This window comes from Danio rerio, chromosome 7 (genome assembly GCF_052040795.2).
Source record: "Danio rerio strain M-AB ecotype USA chromosome 7, GRCz13ab, whole genome shotgun sequence".
NCBI lineage: Eukaryota > Metazoa > Chordata > Actinopteri > Cypriniformes > Danionidae > Danio > Danio rerio.
Genome location: NC_141027.1, coordinates 19532895 through 19552168, shown reverse-complemented (window position 1 = coordinate 19552168; position 19274 = coordinate 19532895). Strand labels below are relative to the sequence as shown.

The window sequence follows — 19274 nt, the reverse complement described above, 5'->3', positions numbered from 1 at the left end:
GAACTGGAAAGGGAAAATTAAGTTTTGAGAAATAGAAATTACATTTGCAAATATAAAAAGAACTGCAAACAAAAAACAAGCAGTGCAAAACTTTTTTTTTACAAATTTGCATATATTCATCCGTGAGTTTGCAAAGTTTTTTAATTTGCACTTCAAGTTTCTGTGTGCTTTGTGGCCCTGATTTGACAAGGGGGCGGAGTCAAGGGAACTTGGGAGCGCATTTACGGCAGGCAGTCCCAGTTTAAAGGGGTGGTCCACTACGATATTATATTTTAAACTTCAGTTGATGTGTAATGTAGCTGTGTGAACATAAACAGCATCTCTGAATGTAAAATATTCAAAGTTTAATGCAAAGGGAGACCTTGATTTGTACAGAGTTAGCTTAGCAACGCCTACAATTAACGAATTTTGGGGACTACAAAAAATACTTCCGCCCCCTGTGAGATCACAAAAGTTCGTTATTGCGCATCCCACACTGCGCAGGTAAAGGCCGTGGCCAGAGGCGCTGTAACGTTACTGCAGAGAGAGAAATGCCATCCTGCTGTTTCCACAGAGCTGTTCTGTTTCTGTTGTTGGGCTTCCAAATGACACGACCCAAACACAGAAGTGCTTACAGTTCAATATTAATTATGTTCCAGAGAACTATAAAATACATAGCAAGCATGATTTGACAAAACACAGCTTCCAGAATCTCTCCCAGTTCAGTGCTGGATTCAGTTAAAATCTCCTCAAAGATGGAGCAAGGAGACGCTGTGAACTCTGAGTCATGACCTGTAAGTGTTTTTATTTGTTAAAATTGATCATGACATGTACAGTGTCTAACTTTAACGGTGTGTTGTAGCAAAGATGTAAACAACGGGAAATTATGGTAACCGCTAACGACTTAGCTAACGTTACAAATCCATATTTATCAAACGGCTGTAAACGCACACACACACATACACATACACGCACTCTTGGCCAGCACCTGTGTCTCTCTGTGTGAGACGGCAGAATTTCTCTCTATAGGCAGCTATGCTATGCGTTTTACAACTCGGACAATAAAGTCGCAAAAGATATGTGAACGATTCATGTTACTTACACAGGCATATTCCGCATATGCATGAAAGACGTCCTGTAACGCATTGATTTAAAAAAAATACAGCAATGATTTCCCAACTGGAGTGTAACATCAAAAACAAATCAATCCAGGCTCGCAAAGGTCTCATCTCACATCTTGTGCTTTATTCTGTCACCACAGAAAATAACTTAATCCGAGCATGAGAGAAAAAGAACAATAAAAATCTCTCCCGCGCACATGCGCTTCTCGTGTTACAAATACTTCATCGTATACACGCATAAACACACTAAAAGGCACAGAAACAGTTAAAGGAGCCGCATCCCATTTTCACTCGTTACAGACACGTGTTGACTGACTGACTGACTGACTGACTGTTTACACAAAACGCGCGTGCTTGTCAGGGCGTGACGTGAAGCCGATCGGCGTATCACAGCATATTATGATGATGACCAATCAGAGTCACTTGAGGGTGGGCCTTTTAGAGGAACTAGGAAATATGACAGTCGTTTTCATGTTAGCTGAGTAGCTGTGTATAATCAAAGTGAGATTTATGAAAAAATAACACGATTTCCTTCAAGTTAAACATGAGCACACATTGCTTTGCATCTTATTAACACAACCAAGCCTTAAAAATAACATTCTGGACCACCCCTTTAAATAATTTTCTGTTAAAACATGTAAAGGTCATGTGATCATCAGGAAGAACACTAGCTGCGTCCCAAATGGCCCACTATACACTATGTACTCATGCACTATGTACTTATGCACTTACACACTCAACAGGATAGTATATGTATGTAGTGTTGTCCCAAATGGCACACTAATGTTTTTTTACTAAGCGGAAATTCAAACCGTTTCCCTGATGACGTTTGACGGTTGCCAAATCAGTGAAATAAACAACCGAATTATCAAATAATAGCTGCCGTGAGTGTTGCCGCATTAACCATCGGGAGGCGCTATAATCACTCTCATAGTAGAACTTTGCTTTTACCATCCAAAATAAATAAAGTTATCCAACATGTGCGTCCGATAGCTCCGCCCCTTCCGCTACGTAAGCAAACCTGCGGTCGTTGAGTGCGTGAAGTGTCCATCATTACACACTTCATTTAACCGGCTGAATGAGTGCATCATCCGGGTAATTAAAGTGCACTTAATGGTTTTAGAGTTTTCAGTGTGAACACACTACTTACACTATTTATACTACAAAATGGCGAAAAATAGTGCATAAGTATGCGATTTGGGACGCAGCTACTGTATCTCTTTTCTCACAGGATGCGTTCTCTGTTCTCAGGGTCTCCTGAGTTCGTGCTTCCATGGTAACATGGCAAGAACTGCCTCTACAAGAACATGAGTCTGTTCTCTGCGTTTTTGGAATTGACACACAGCCCTAATGTTATCACATACCGATAAACTTCCGGTGAACAGTTAATGTGACTTTTTCTTTCAATCTTATAAGGTTACTTGTACGGCACGAATGTTTTAATGTAATTAAAATATAATCCGTTAAATAGATTTCAACGTTTATTTAGCTGTTCAAGACTAAAACGAGATAATAATCCTTTTACATGCAGGCACCCGTCAGGATTAGTAGGCTAGCGCAGAAGCTCCATTGAAAACACTGGGGTAAAATGAATGTATTTTAAGACATTGCATTGAAAATTTTTTATTTAATCTAGTGTTTCTTGTGCATTCTTAGACCCACTTTATATCATATATCAATCAGGCAGTAAATATCGTTGTTTTTTAAATGTGCCAATTTTGTAACGGCATACAGCTCATAGGAAGTGCTTGACCCAGGTTACTGAAAAATTCTAAGTCTTTTTACATTCTTCTGCATATACCCCATACACATACTGAAAAAATACACAATATAGTAATAATCCCAAAGTAATAAATCAAACTGCCAGTTTCATTGTTATTATTAAGTATGGGTTTGAGTAAAATGTTGACATTCCTTTTATTATATACATTTTTGTGAACAATGTTGTGGCTGGATCTGTTTTTGACAATTGGTCAGAATTTATTTTTATTTTTTTTTGATGTCTTGTGATTGAAAATCAGGGTTATTCCGCTAAATATTAATTTCTTAAATTTTCTGAAGTTAAAAAATATGTTATTGCGCACAGGGCCAGACCATTGCATAGGCAGCATAGGCAAATGCTATGGGCGCCAAAAAGTATATATAATAATAATAATATAGCCTACACTGTAAAACCCAAAAAGTTAAAGTAACTCAAACCATTTGAGGAAACCAATTGCAACAAACCATGTTCAAAAACTAATGCTAATGAGTACTGTGAACTTAATTCATTTGAGTACACGAAGCAATTTGAGCACAGTAAAACCCGATAAGATAAGAGAAGTCTTAGGACAGAACCCCAGACTTCCCTCTCCCCAGACACTTCCTCCAGCTCCTCCAGGGGCATCCCGAGGTGTTCCCAGGCCAGCCGAGAGACATAGTCCCTTCAGCATGTCCTGGGTCTTCCCCAAAGGCCTCCTCTTAGTGGGACATGCCTGGAACACCTCCCAAGGTAGGGGTCCAGGAGGCATCCGAAACAGATGCCCGAGCCACCTCAGCTGACTTCTCTCGATGTGGAGGACTCATTTCGGCTGCTTGTATCCAAGATCTTGTCCTTTCGGTCATGACCCAAAGCTTATGACCATAGGTGAGAATAGGAACGTAGATTGACTGGTAAATCGAGAGCTTTGCCTTTCGGCTCAGCTTCTACTTCACCACAATGGACCGGTACATTGACCGCATTACTGCTGCTGCTGCACCAATCCGCCTGTCAATCTCACGTTCCATCCTTCCCTCATTCGTGAACAAAACTTTCTAACCACCTTTTTCCGGTGGAGCACTATGGCCTCAGACTTGGAGGTGCGGATTCTTATCCCAGCCGCGTCACACTCAGCAGCAAACCACCCCAGTGCGGAAGGTCCATGTTCGATGAAGCCAACAGAACAACATTGTCTGCGAATAACACAGATAAAATCCTGTGGTCCCCGAACCGGATCCCCACCAGCCCTAGGCTGCACCTTGAAATTCTGTCCATAAAAAAATTATGAATAGAATTGGTGACAAGGGGCAGCCCTGCCGGAGTCCAACATGCACTGGAAACAAATCTGACTTATTGCCAGCAATGCAAAACAGACTCCTACTCTGTTCATACAGGGACGAGACGGCCCTCAACAGATCGCCTCTGACCCCATACTCCCCGAGCACCCTCCACAGAATGCCACAAGGGGACACGAATGCCTTCTCCAAGTCCACAAAACACATGTAGACTGGTTGGGCATACTCCCATGAACCCTCGAGCACCCTGGTGAGGGTGTAGAGCTGGTCCAGTGTACCACGGCCCGAACGAAAACCGCATTGTTCCTCCTGGATTCTAGGTTCAACCTTCGGCTGGATCCTCCTCTCCAGTACCCTGGCATAGACTTTCCCCGAGAGGCTGAGGAGTGTGATCCCCCAATAGTTGGAGCACACCCTCCGGTCTCCCTTCCTAAAAATGGGAACCACCACCCCAGTTGCCCAGTCCAGAGGTACTGTCCCAGACCTCCATGCGATGTTGTAAAGACATGTCAACATCCAGAGACCTATGATACACATGGTTACTCCATTTAAGTTGAGGTAATAAAGAGTTTAACTCCTTACCTTCAACACTGAGTTCAAAACTCTTTTACAACTCTCTTTCAACTTTGAGTTACTACACTCATTTCATTTGATAAAGTTGGCTGTTGGGTTTTACAGTGTACTTGCCTAAGACGCACCCCTACCAAATAATTGCTTTATCTAGGTATATTTAAATTTATTATTAGGCTGGTGTCACTTACTGTAGTTCTCTTCTGCCTTCAGATGCGCTGCTGAGCTTTCTCAGTCTCATCGTTGTAAATCCTACTTTCTATGTATTTTGAATGTGCGATTGCTTTATTTAAATAAAAGAATGTCCAAGACAAAGCTAGTAAGATTGTATACTGTATACTAGCAGTACGCACGGGCCGGAATAAGATTCTGATGTTATGATAACCCCCCAGCCGCATTGAACACAATATATTTTATTTTAAGGAACATTTAAAATATTATGGACTAGTAGATTTTGATGTATAGGTTTGTTTTCTGGTGAAGATACTGTGGCTATAAGAAAAACCTAAATAAAATAGGTGTGAAAAACACGTTAGAAAAAGTATACATATATCATAGGAACTGTATAACAGACAACATTGGCTGTATAACATAACCTTGAAACTGGTTGTCATCCCATGCCTAACTAGCAGTGGAATTTACCGCGAGGCAACTGAGCGCCATCTGAAATTTTGCCTAGGGCGCCAAATAGGTTAGGATCGGGCCTGATAGTGCAGTCTAAAAATAAATATGCATGTTTGAAAATATGCCATTTTTCCATTTACAAAAATAACGGTAACACTTTACAATAACAGTACATGAATAATGATGTATTAATATGTAAGCTTAACATTACTTTATTATGAATTAATGATGAGTTAAGGTATGCACTAATTATGAATTAACTTTAACTACAACATGATTCACATGAGTTCATGTGTGAATAATGGCTACCTTAATATCTTGTTAGTTCATGATTGTTTGTTAATTAATGTATTAATTACCACATTAGTTTATGCTTAATTTAACCATGATGAACTCATGATATGTTAATGTATAATTATGTTGTGACTTTACTTGGAGGGGCACATCATCATTAACCGATTCTTAACTACTCATGAAGTCCTTATGCACGTCCAACTAGTAAGTTTACACTGAATAACAATAGAAAAGTGTTCTGTCAACATCAACATGAACAGGAGTTCATGAGTAGTTAAGGATGAGTTAATAGTGATGTGCCCCTCCAAGTAAAGTCATGACATAACTATACATTAACAGCTCATGAGTTCATGTTGGTTACATTTAGCCTAAACTTAAATGTTAAGTAATACATTAATTAACAACATGTATTAATAAGTAATTAAGGTAGTCGTTATTTACACATGAACTCATGTGACTCATGTTGTACTTAAAGTTAATTCATGATTAGTGCATACCTTAACTCATCATTAATTCATAATAAAGTAATGTTTAGCTTACATATGAATACATCATTATTCATGTACTGTTATTGTAAAGTGTTACCAAAATAACAACCACCATGCGAGATACAATTAAACTAAATAAATAGCAGCACAAAAATTATATCATAACATCTTGAGAATTTATCAAATATGTTAAGAAATAGACATTGCCCAGACGTGAACTAAACTAAAACTTGTTCAGAAATGTCATAAGCTGCTCTATTTACATATCCTGAAAGTTAGTTTTTGGAACTGAAAGCTGAGGTTACCCACTTGCATATCCTTAAAATTACCCTACTATGTCGCACAACCTTCTGGAATATCCCCGGTTATTGTTTTCCATGAGGATCCATTATGATTATGTTAATAAATGCAACAAATAAATCAGTCATTACATTTTTTCAACAAATTATTTATTATTCATAACCAAAAATCAAACATTATTCCCTTTATTCAGTGCATAAATGCAGATTCTGATCACAATTCAGTATAGTAAAGACACTCGCTTTGAAAGCAGAAATATAATAATTCACATCAGAATGAAACTGCTTTTAAAAATCGGATATATTATTAATTACAAAACACGATGTGTAAGCATCAACAAATACAAGAAGCTGAATTCCCTTTATGCAGCTTTTTATGTTTTAAAGCCCTTTTGAAAAGCTCAGATTAACATTGGTTATCACAAATAAAACGCATTTGATTTGTGTCAGGAACAAAAGAGTACCTATAGATAGAGAGCACTTACATTTAAGATGGAGCCACAATAAATTATGCACATCCTTCTGTCAGCATAAGGTTAGGTTCTTAAAAAGGGGGGATTATTTTATAAAGATATGCTAAATAAGCCATATACTGAGCCATTTATCTAGTTTTATCGATATTCTTTTAGTGGTAACTGTGATGTGGCCCCATCAGCTTGTATTAGGATGTGCCATATAGTCTCTGCATAGTAAACAATGTTCGGACATATCCAAGGCCATCCATGTTCATCCGTACACATAAGTAACATTCACTTACGACATACATAACAGTATTAAAATTCCCGTAAACCGGAATTGCTGGTTTTTACATGAACAACAACAAACTTTAGGCCTCTATAGTGACTGGTAGCCATCAGTCCGCCGTTTCCTGCTGATAAGATAAGCGATGACTACAATGACGATGAGGATGATGAGGATTATGCCCACGGCGATGGGAACGCGGTAGTCAGGTTGATCAGCCTTGCACACATCAGCTGTTGTAAAAACAAGAACAAGATGTCATTGTAAGAAAAGAAAACATCTATAATACAATATAAAACGACTTTTCAAATCAACTAGATTAAAATGTACACCAACTATTGTTCTAAATGTTTACAAAAAACTGTAACGACTGAGGATCATATACTACAAGTGTATTAAAAATGATTGCAATTAAAATGTATAGATTGTACTACCTGTTAGATTACATCGATTTCATCTAAAATTAAGTGCGATAAAGGAAGCGAGGTTACAAGCACAAACTAAAGGTAGTTCACCCAAAAATGAAAATTTGGTCATTATCATGTTTTACTTGTTCCAAATCTGTTTGACTTTTTTTTTTTTTTATGTTGAACACATTAATATATTCTGAAGAAACCATAGTGTTTGGTTTTCCTACTATGGATGTCGATGGTTACAGGTTTTCAGCTTTCTGACCAGGATGTCTTCTACAAAAGGGTGCTTAAATAGTGAGTTAATATTCATTTTTGTGTCAAATATCCTTTCAAGTCCAAGTTATAATTTTTACAACTGTATATGCATTTATGCCACCTTTAAGCAACAATAAACAGTCGGTGTAAAGACATCTAAAGCCCCGCTCAGATCACATGATTTTTGTTGTCGGTTACGAAAGTAAAATACTGACTTGTCGCGAGTAACAAATGTGCCAGACTACTCGTTCCTTCATGATCAGTCATCCTGTGATGTCTACAAACAGCGTTATTTCCCAGAGCAGTTACAAGTTTTGCTAAAACAATATTTCTTATCTCAATTTCAATTGTTTTTAATCTCAATAAACACTGATGCTTGCAGACAATTAGCAACATTATTTAAGGGCATTCCTATTCATGACATGAATAGGATCAAACTTAGGATTCCTTTTTAATATAAAAATATTTTCTTTGAAATCTAAGTGTATATTTTTTTCAGCCATGGGTTTATTAAACACTTCATCTGAGTGAGACGAGAAATTGAAAGCAAATAAGCAGCAGCAAGGAAAAATCCAACGCTCAAGACATAATCTTTAAAATAATGACATATTTAAAAATTGGAAAAATTTATAACTGAGATTTGTGATACAACCACGGTGAAGCATTCAATAATTCCTTATTTTTCTACACCCATATAGTTGAGTAGTGGAGGGGCACAAACAAAAATAGAATTAGTATATTTTTCTTGGAAAAAAATATATTTTTGAAACTAATTCAGTTTTGTAAAATTTTTGGTGGTCAGTTATTAATTAACAAGAATAATGAATGACATTTGAGGAGATGCACTTCAAAACAAGTCCGCGATATGCAACCAAAACACGAATTCCCGTGAGATTGTGCTGGTTGTTAAATAAAATCTAAAACAGAATCTAGCCTAAATAAAATTAAAGTGAAATGTTCAGTTTTAGAGAAGCCTTTATTAAATCATTTTCACTATTAATGACAAATTTGAATAAGCAGGAAATGCTTCTGCAATGTATTCGCAGCACTAAACATGTTTCCAGATTATTTCGGAAGAACAAACTCTGTTGGAAGGATGAGAGAACTCAGAAACTCGTGAGAATGGAGATATCTGCATATTTGTGTCAGTCTGTCAGATAAAATTGCTTAAAACACCTTAATATTTTAGAAGAGGTAGTTAAAGTTTGCATAACCATGATTGATCTCATCCACCCGTCACCCACCCATAAGTAAATATGCAGCCTATTTTTTGATTACTTGACCAGCGCATTAACGGCGGCACCCTCGGATATAACCAAATAATTATGTGCTCCTATTGCACAGTCACCCACGTGACTAGACTTTCTGCGATGATGTTGTGAGGCATCGCAGGCATGGTATCAGTTGTCGTGAACTATGCCACATTACACGGAAATAAATGATTAAATCTTATGTCACGACACTCATTTGTCGTTTACGAATCGCCATGACACCCTGCATCAAGAAGATCGTGCCGAAATCGTGACAAATTCATGTGATCTGACCAGGGATTAAATGTTCTTTTAGATGCACCTCTGTTCTACTTCTGCAGTGTAAATTTGACCCTAGACTTTCAAATCAATCCAAGAAATACATGCAAATTATGCACCTCTTGCTAGGAGACAAATGACAACTGTAAACAATATATTTTCTAAAGTCCATTCAACACATCAGATGTCTGGTCTTATCCAACTAGTGGTTTTGACAACTACTGTTGATTCATCTAGTGGTGTGTTTCTCAAGATGGTTCAATGATTAAATGGCCATTCACACTAAGAGCAATAACTATAAATATACTATTAAATTATATATACTATTATATACTATTTTTAAGTAGACACAAGCATTTGTTAATAATAATGATCCGTTTCTTTTTAGTTTATACTATTTTGCAATTCCCTTTTATAACCAGCAGATGTGCACGTTTCAGTGTGCTACGTTTCTAGTGCATCTGACCAGTGAATCCAGCTTGTGTAATTTAATCAAAGCAACTGCAATCTAGTGGAAGTAAAACAACTCTTATTTTTCCGCAGCATTTTCAAAGGAGCAACACAAAGACGATGAAACTATACTGGATACACGAGGTACTTTTATTTTTATACTTCAATTTGCTTAACTGGTTTGCATAGCTTCCATCATTCCCTCCCCTAATACAACCAACTGTTTTCAAGATGGTTATCATCTTTCAATAATGTTTAAAAAGATGGCTAAACATTAAGCAGTAAGCTTCTCCACACTATCATCTGTAGCTTTAAATTATGGCAGCCCTTTATAATTCAATGGATTTTGACTGGCAGTCTACATTTTTTTGTTTATTAGCAAGGAAAAAAAACGTTCTAAAAGTAGTTCCAATGAAATCATTTCTCTAGATCTTTATCGATGACATAGCTGTCATTTGAACTTTTCTGTTTATTAGAATAATGTCTTCAGAGTTGTCATGCTTGGATGGCCCTTAAAGGGATAGTTCACTCAAAAATAAAAATTGACTTACTATTTACTCTCCCTCAAGTGGTTCTAAACCTTTAGTAGTTTCTTTATTGTGTTGAACACAAAAGAAGATGATTTAAGGAAAGCTGAAAACCACTGACTTCCATAGTCAAAACAAATACTATTGAAGTCAATGGTTACAGATTTCCAGCTTTCCTAAACATGACTTTTGTGTTCAACAAAAGAAGAAAATAGTAAAGGGCAAGTCATTTTTGGGTGAACTATCCCTGTAGGTATTTCCAGAAAGCCTCATTACAATGAACATTTCATAAACCCCATTGCAAACTTGTGGATGAAACTACCACTTGTGAAAAATAAGCAAGCTTGCATACAGTACAATCTATACATTTAATTCCACATATGCACAGCGTTCATCTTACATCATTTAGTTTGTTAAACCATTTAAAAAGCACAATTAAAGCAAAAAAAATTGGGTAAATGAAGTCCCTTATTGCCATGTCTGCTATTTACAGCAGTAATCAGTCATTATTTTAAACTACATCTTTTGAATTAACAGAAGTTCTAGTAACAGAGAAAAAACAATGTGGTTTGAACAACAGATACGAAACCATTCGGGAAACATTGGTGAGAAGCATGCATTGTTGTTGAAGACACACACCCTAGACTATCAATCTGAGCAAAGGTTGTGTAGTTTATTCCAGCCTTAAATATCAAGAAGACTAGAAAGAGATGCACACCAAAAATATAACAATTCAGTAATGACTATTACTTTTCTGTTGTGTTAAAGGAAAAATTTTAACTGATAGTTGTGTCAGATAATAAAAAAAATCTAGCAATTTTTTTTTTAAAGTAGCAGATATTTTTAAATAAAAAATTAAAGATGCAAAGAACAAGATCCATATTAGTTAATAATTAATTATAGCAGGTGGCCTTTGAACTTATTAGCAGTTGGACTTTTTCTTTGCGCCAGTTGTTCAGAGTCATCTGGCTGGTCTAACCAGCTTCTTTGCATTGGCACATTTGCAAAAATAATATTTTTTGTAAACAAGTTAAAAAAGGTATGTAGGACATAAGATATGCGTAGGCCCACACGGAATCTGCACACACAGAAATCAGCAGATTTTTAGCCCACCATTGAGTCTATTTATTTACTTGTGTAAATGCGTGTAAATGTATATTTATTCAGTTTTTTTATTAACTTCAGTAATAATATTGACTAATATAAAAGTGTTCATTTGTTTACAATACAGTTTATAAAGTAATATTTTCTGTCTTTTAGTAGATATCCTATGACAGACTTGCTTTGTTTACCAAATAAGTGGATCTAGATAAATTTGCATTGTAAACATTCAATAAAAGATAAAAAGGTATTACTTTTTATTTCATATATTAAGTTTTTAGTTACGATACACCCAAAATCATTCTGCATAAATCTGCAGATTTGTACAAAATTCTCAGCAGAAATAGCAAAAAAAATGTCAGCCGATTCTGTCTGACCCTAGTTATGCAGTACTTAAAATAGTAGCGTCTATTTATACTTTGTTACATAGCTTTGTAACAAAGTAGAGTTTAAGGTTGATTTATTACAAAGACGGGGGTGATTTAAAGGGGTACTTTACCCAAAAAACCTTTGAGTTTCTTTCTTCTGTTGATCAAAAAGAAGATATTTTAGAGAATATTGTAAACTGGTAGTTATTGACTTCCATAGTAAAAAAAAATTATTAATAATGGAAGTCAATGGCTATTAGTTTAGAACATTCTTTAAAAAAAATCTACTTATTTGATCAACAGAGGATAAAAACAGCAACCGACACTTAAAACACGATGACAGAATTCTCATCACTTACGTGTCCCGAATTCGTTGTTTTTGAAGTTGAAGGCTTGAATTTTGTTGTGGGTCAAGTCTAGACTTAGACCGTTCCCCATGTACACCGTCTGAGAGCTGCAGGAGTAATAATGACCAGGAACAGAAGCAAACAGCTGCAAAGAGTCATTCTTCCCAGAGTAGTTTTTTGACCCAACTTTGAGAAAAATAAAAACAATTTTTTCATTACACAATTGTGCGTGATAAAACTACAAGTCAGGTCTCTTCTTGTTTTTGCTCTGCACATTAATGGATTGGCTCTTCAGTGTTTGGACTCTCAGCAGTGAAAATTAAACCACACTGAACGAAACTGAATTTTAACTCTGAAAACTGGACTGACACTGTTTCAATGTACGATAATCTAATATGTTAGGCTGCTTTGATGCAATCTGCATTGAAAAAGTGCTATAGAAATAGAGATGAATTGAACTGAATTCTTAATCCCACATATGATTGAGATAAGGCTTATATGCAAGGCATAATTATATATAGTCAAAACAACTCTACTTCCTCAGATGAAACATGGAAACATATGGATGCATACATTAATATACTAGTCTTTAGGCAACGTCTGATTTTTTTTGTGTGTTTTTCATACTGCCAAAAAGATTTACTGTAACCAAAACAACTCTTAATACTTCCTCGTACTTAAATGGCGGCATGTGACATTTAATGTTGTCAAACTGGTTGATCTTCAAAGTCTCGTGTTTGTTTGCCATTTATATCACATTTGATTCAATTCTTGAACAACCGATTTTAAAATTAAATAATATCAAACTGTTTAAAGAAACAATTACTATTGGTCTATTTTTATCTTTAAATACTTAAATGCAAATATTGTACAACTATACAGATACTAATGTGAAAGTACAAGGAATAAATTTATGACGCTTGTTTTTGGTAATTTACATTATGGTACTAGACATATGTAAAGGAGGTTACCTTTAGTATTGAAAGCATAGGTCAAGTCAACTTCCACAAGCTGCACATAGATCTTTTGTGCTGTATCATCCTGAAAAATTAAAGACAGAAATTCATTAGAATGTTAGCCAAAAAACAAGCAAATCGAAACCCTGTCATGCATTTCAAAACCGTAACAGTTTTCCAAATAAATGTTTGAACAAATTTGCCAATTCATACACTTGCTATACTACATTAAAACTAACCTCAATCTGGTAAACAACAACATCAGGCTGAACTTGACCTTAATGACTAACAAACATTATCAGCATAACTGCAGCTTACTGATATTATGCAGGTCACCGTATCTCAGCCTGGTGCCTCCCCTGTGAATTTACTGCTTTATTTGTTATTAAGAGGGCATTCCGATTTCAATAATATTCTTTTAGTCTTTTATACTTCCTCCTAAAGTGGCTTAAAGTTCTGTTTTTTTTTTGGACCACACAAACTCAGGTTGCACCCACACACAACAGTTGAATATCACTAGTGTGATTATAACAAACTACAACCATAAACAAACTTCTAGATAAAAAATATAAATGTCACCACATCATTGATGAACATTCAGAGAAAATACTTACATTTACAAATTTTAAGATAACTGAACCTTCACCGAAAAAAAGATTGATATTAGCTGTCTTTTCCGAACATCCTCCACTGGAAGTAGTTTTGCTTGGCTGTACAATGAATGTGTCGTTAACCTAGAGAGGGCAAGAGAAATGTTTCAAAAGAGTGGAAAATATAGGTTTAGACATAAGTGAATCGCATTTGGATGCAGAGAAATCTTTTACCTCGCTGGTGTTCACACGGATCCCAATTGCAAAGTCAGCCAGAATACATAATTTTCCATCTTGACTAGAATTATATTTCCCCACTGTCAAGTTGGCAGGTGGTGTTGGAGCTGGGATTGGAGTGGTTGTGTTCGGGGCAAGGGTGGTTGTGTTCGGGGCATGGGTGGTTGTGTTCGGGGCATGGGTGGTTGTGTTCGGGGCATGGGTGGTTGTGTTCGGGGCATGGGTGGTTGTGTTCGGGGCATGGGTGGTTGTAGTCGGGGCAGGGGTGGTTGTGGTTGTAGTCGGGGGAGGGGCGGTTGTGGTTGTGGTTGGGTCAGGTTTGCTTGTAGGACCTCCTTGCAATGTTGAACTGTACTGACCTGAAGTCAGAGCTGAGGAGAAAGATTCAGACAAAAATAAAAATCAATTGTATCCTCAATCACAGAAATTATTCCAAAACATTTACCTTAATAAAAAAATAACTAAGCTACATTTCTAGTGAGAAATAAAGAATAATAGTGTATAGCACTGAGCCTCTATGAATAGTGCACTTGTTGGTTCTATTTACATACATTCACTTCCTCAAGAGCGCGCGCGCTGTCACAAGAACGCACACGTCAAAATTTCCCAACAGGGAAATGTGCTAATTCACTTCAGACGGTTTCACGTGATGTTTGATCAATAGTTTGGACGTACAATAGAAATGCAAGTGCTGGTAACTGACGCTAACTTTAGGGACAGCTTCGCATGTCAACTTGCTTACCACATGGTACACTTGTGAACTTCACTCTACATTCGTTTTAAATGCAAAAACAAACGACATCAGCTGCACTTCAACATCATTTAATTTCTTTCAACAGTTCTAACATTTGATAGTCTGAAGCGCGGTGAAGACTTGATCTCAGTGTTTTTCCACAGCGTTGAATTTAATTTAAGCGTGGAAATCGAAACCAGTTTAGGTGCCAAAAAGCGTCACATATCAAGTCTGTTGCTGTCATACTTGCTTTAACAAGTTATCTCGAAAAATACATAAAAAAAAGTAAATCACTTATTACACATATTAATAATGAAATGATAAGTTAACGTTACAGCTGTATCCTGCACCACCGCCACTTCCTTGATTAAACCAGTTCGTTTTGTTGTAAAGTGAACATAGATAGATAGTCATTTATATACTTAACACAGCTCCTTAATATTTCAGTATAACAAAATACACGATTAAAATGGCGTTTACCAAATGGTGGACACAAGGTAAGCGCACTATTTAATATTCCCACCTAGCAAAAAGTCGTCGAAAAGACGTCTCGTGCTGAGCGGGTTCCCTTTCAAAAGCGAGTAAATAATCTACTTTACCTGCTGCAGCAATGCAAATGGCGATCATTAATAATCCGTGCTTCATTTTCGTCTGTTTTTCGATGCACCTGACACAGAAACTTCGCTGGATTGTCAGCTGTAAAGCGGCGTCAGAAGCCTGTGTGGTGTTGAAAGTCTGTCGCACACTGCACTTATTCGCCTGAAACGAAACCACTGATAAAGCAAAGGAAGTCTGGTCTTAGTGTTTGTCCAATCACAGTTGTAGTTGGACTTTCAGCAGCGTCCCAGAAATTCAATACAGTGCTCAGCTTGCTATAAAGTGAATGAAAACTAATGTTGTCTGTAGTTTAGCTTGTAAGATCTGTTATTGTGAGATTTATTGTGCATTCGTCTTTAAATCAGATAACTAGCTACTTCATGACCAGTTCTCAGTTATTTTGTTCAATAAAACGTTTTAAAATGATTTAAATCTACATAAAATCACATATATTCATTGGTAATATAAGGTTAAATAGCCTATGATTTAATTCACATTAATTTGGTTGCTAAAAAGGGGACACATTCTTATCATCCCTTTCAGAAAGAAGTTCAAGTATTGTACTTTAAAACTAAATCAGGGGTGCCAATCTCTGCCCTGAAGGGTTGCTTTTCTGACAACTTAGTCTAACAACAAGTGCATATGATATAATAGCCACAAGTGCACTTGATTTAATGAACTTGTTAAGTTGGTGGCCTCCTTATTGGTCATTGCAGATTATGACTGACATATTTTTATGGTGTCAATAATAGATAGTAATATTAAGGTGCCATTATAAGTCTAGGACAACCTCAGTGCCAGTGCAAACAAATTGGGTCACTTCCTTATCTCACACCTTGACTCCTAACCAGACTTTACAATGAATAAAGAGTTAATAAAACAGTTAAATACAAATCAGAAACAATCTTTTTATTTTTAATTTGCAATAATAAAGCTTATACAGCAGTTCAAATCTCCCTAAACACCGAGCTAAGCAGGAAGCTGTTGTGATTTTGCTGTTAATCATGTGACAAATGCAGGAAGTGAAAAACTGACTCAGGCTCACCATGCATGACAGTAACTGGAGAATCAGTCTGAGTCTCATTAAGCACTGCAATGTCAAAGAATGCATACATGCATTTACATCATTATCTGTTAATATATCAAACTGTAGGAAAATACAGTGAATTTCTATCAAATGATAGTGGTTTTATCATAACCTCTACATCTCATGACTTGTGGAATAAGGCGGGGAAGTTCTGGTAAGTTTTGTAGTATGAGGAAAAACAAGCACAAGAAATGCTGATTGAAATACGATGCATTCCAAGTCTTAGGCAGAAGTCACATGTCTACCTCTTGTGCATTTTTGATAAACAAACAAGCAAAATTTCCTCTGAAATCTTTAGAAACAATAAAAAACGAAAGTTCAAGATCATTAAAGTCCCATATTTACATCTATAAACTGTAAAACTGGGTAAGTTCAGACTAATCAAAGCATTTGTGGATACAAAACATTTGAGTAAATGACTTCTCTTTTTAAGTTAGTATAACAATATTTTTTGTAGGCTACCACATGTTTGTGATAGGTGTCTCTCAATAACACTTGCTTTCATTAACTCATAGCCCTCTTTGTCAAAGTGTTGGTTATAATTTGAACGAAATATCATATACAATAATTTGTGCAATTTGTTTGCATAAACAAAAGCTTTGCAAAGGGTCAATTGAACTCATGCACCAAAGAAACAGACCTTTTTGAGTTATTAGGATCTTAAAGTTTAAGATGTGTACTCATAGAGTCTGCTGTTGCAATGAACTGCCACTAACAAACTCACAAACAGTTGATGCCCTAGCTTTAGCGCTGATAAAAAGTTTTATTTATGAATAAATTTAAAGGTTTGGTGACAAAGTTTTAGAGCTGGTCATTGCACAGAGTCTGCTCTATTGAGGGTTTTAAACGATATTTTGTTTAAGGTTGATTCAGGTAGCCCTGTAGTTCTTCTACTGTTGGATCTCAGTGCTGCTTTTGATACAGTGGATCATGACATTCTCACTGATCGGCTTAGAGAACACGCTGGTATTCAGGGTCTAGCCTTGGATTGGTTCTCCTCATATCTGAAGGATAGAACTATCTCAGTCAGTTTGGACAGATCTTCTTCATCTGTCATTCAATTAGTGTGTGGGGTTCCGCAGGGCTCGATACTGGGTCCTGTTTTGTTTTCCCTTTACTCACTTCCGTTAGGAAAAATGTTTGAAAAGCATGGCATAAATGACCCTCTATATGCTGATGACTCTCAAATCTACTTCCCTATGAAATCTGAGGATTAATCCTACCTTCAGGCTTTGTTTGATTGTTTGACTGATGTGAAGTGTTGGTTAGCAAATAACTTTCTCCAACTGAATGAGGACAAGAGTGAATTCATAGTTTTTGGTCAAAAGGTTTGGATTTTTATGGCAATCTGTCATTGCTGCCTGGAAAAAATACATTCCTCTGTAAAAAAGTATTGGTGTCATCTTTGACTCTGAGCTTCTTTTTCTTCTTGTTTTATGGCGGGTGGTATCCAACTTTAAGGCACTTTACCGCCACCTACTATACTGGAGTGTAAACCAGAATGATTATGAAACTCATATTATATATTATATTCTATATATTAGCCCAGTTTGCCTCAAAAATGAAATTAAATAACTATAGTTCTCTGTTTGACTAAGTATTTGATTTGTTTTTATTGTTTCCTGCTGTATTTTCCTGAATATTTCCCTTTCATAATTATATTTCTGACAATGACATAATATATGATCTACCGATTCTTCTACTTGACAATAATCACATAATCCAGTAGGATGCTTCCCAATAATATGTAATGTTTTATTCTGAGCTTAAATTTGATCGGCAAATTAATGCGGTTGTCAAAAATAGTTTTTTCTATTTTAGATATATTGCCAAGCTGAAGTCTGTCCTCTCTTTCAGTGACTTGGAGAAGGTTGTTAATGCTTCATCTCTTCTCGTCTGGATTATTGCAGTGCATTGTATGTGGGTGTGAGCCAGGCCTCTCTCTCACGACTGCAGCTGGTCTAGAACGCAGCTGCCAGGCTCTTAACAGGCACAAAAAATGAGAACACATTACACCTGTACTGGTTTCTCTACACTGGCTGCTAATACAGTTTAGAATTCAGCACAAAGTTCTGTTGTGTGTTTTTATATCCCTCCATGGGCCCCTGAGTATACTTCTGAGCTAATTAATACACCAACCTGTGAGATGTCTTCGCTCTAAGGATCATCTCTATTTGACAGTTCCACGATCACGCTTAAAATGTCGAGGTGATAGAGCTTTCTCGGTAGCAGCTCCAAGACTCTGAAATGATCTTCCACTCTCCTTAAGAACAGCTCCAACTTTTGTGTCTTTTCAGAGGTCACTTAAAACACACCTATTTTCTTTAGCTTTTAATCATGTGATGTGAGTATGCATTTTGGTTTTGTGTATATTTGCATGTTTATTGTGTGTTTTATGTACAGCACTTTGATACCCATTGTGGTTTGTTGGAAGTGCTCTAGAAATAAAATGAGTTGAGTTGAGGTATTTGGTTGTTCCCCATTTCTTTGAGGAAACCAGTCCACCATTATACCTGAAATGTGTATATAATACACATTTTATGACCAGGTTGCCCTCTATTTGCACATTTGAAGTTGAGGACTTGTGTGAGCAGTAGACATAATATGTGTATGGTCTCTCAGAGATACAGCAAGAGTTTGTCAGTTTGATCCATCAGACTGCTTAGCGGATGGTTGCACAGCAGACTCTACGCCTATCCGTCCAATAAACAGTTCACTTTAATACACATGTGGTTTTGTGAACAATTTCTGGTTCACTTAAAAAGCATGTAACCAACCAAAGCTAGAACTTTCAAAGTGTTGAATAGACCCTTAACGGTCCAATTAAATTAAAAGAAAGAATTGTAGATGTTAGTATTGTTAGTTTTTAGGATACCTATAAGCTAATGTGCTCCAAAACTGTGGCTTTACATGATATAAACACGCAAAGCTTGTT

At 36.5% G+C, this 19274-nt stretch overlaps 1 protein-coding gene and 1 long non-coding RNA gene across 2 annotated transcripts; one reads left to right on the top strand and one right to left on the bottom strand.

Moving 5' to 3' along the window:
- Positions 1 to 470: 470 nt before the first annotated feature.
- Positions 471 to 14239, top strand: LOC147843090 (uncharacterized). The gene is made up of 2 exons (XR_015495520.1): positions 471 to 773; positions 9890 to 14239. It is a non-coding gene; the product is annotated as an uncharacterized LOC147843090 (long non-coding RNA).
- cd68 (CD68 molecule) lies at positions 6692 to 15407 on the bottom strand. The gene is made up of 6 exons (XM_087260873.1): positions 15255 to 15407; positions 13920 to 14293; positions 13710 to 13829; positions 13111 to 13180; positions 12152 to 12325; positions 6692 to 7382 (listed from the first exon to the last, which is right to left on the bottom strand). Exons 1-6 carry the CDS (start codon positions 15298 to 15300, stop codon positions 7243 to 7245), a joined length of 924 nt encoding a protein of 307 aa, XP_087116999.1. The 5' UTR covers positions 15301 to 15407; the 3' UTR covers positions 6692 to 7242.
- Between the last annotated feature and the right edge of the window lie 3867 nt (positions 15408 to 19274).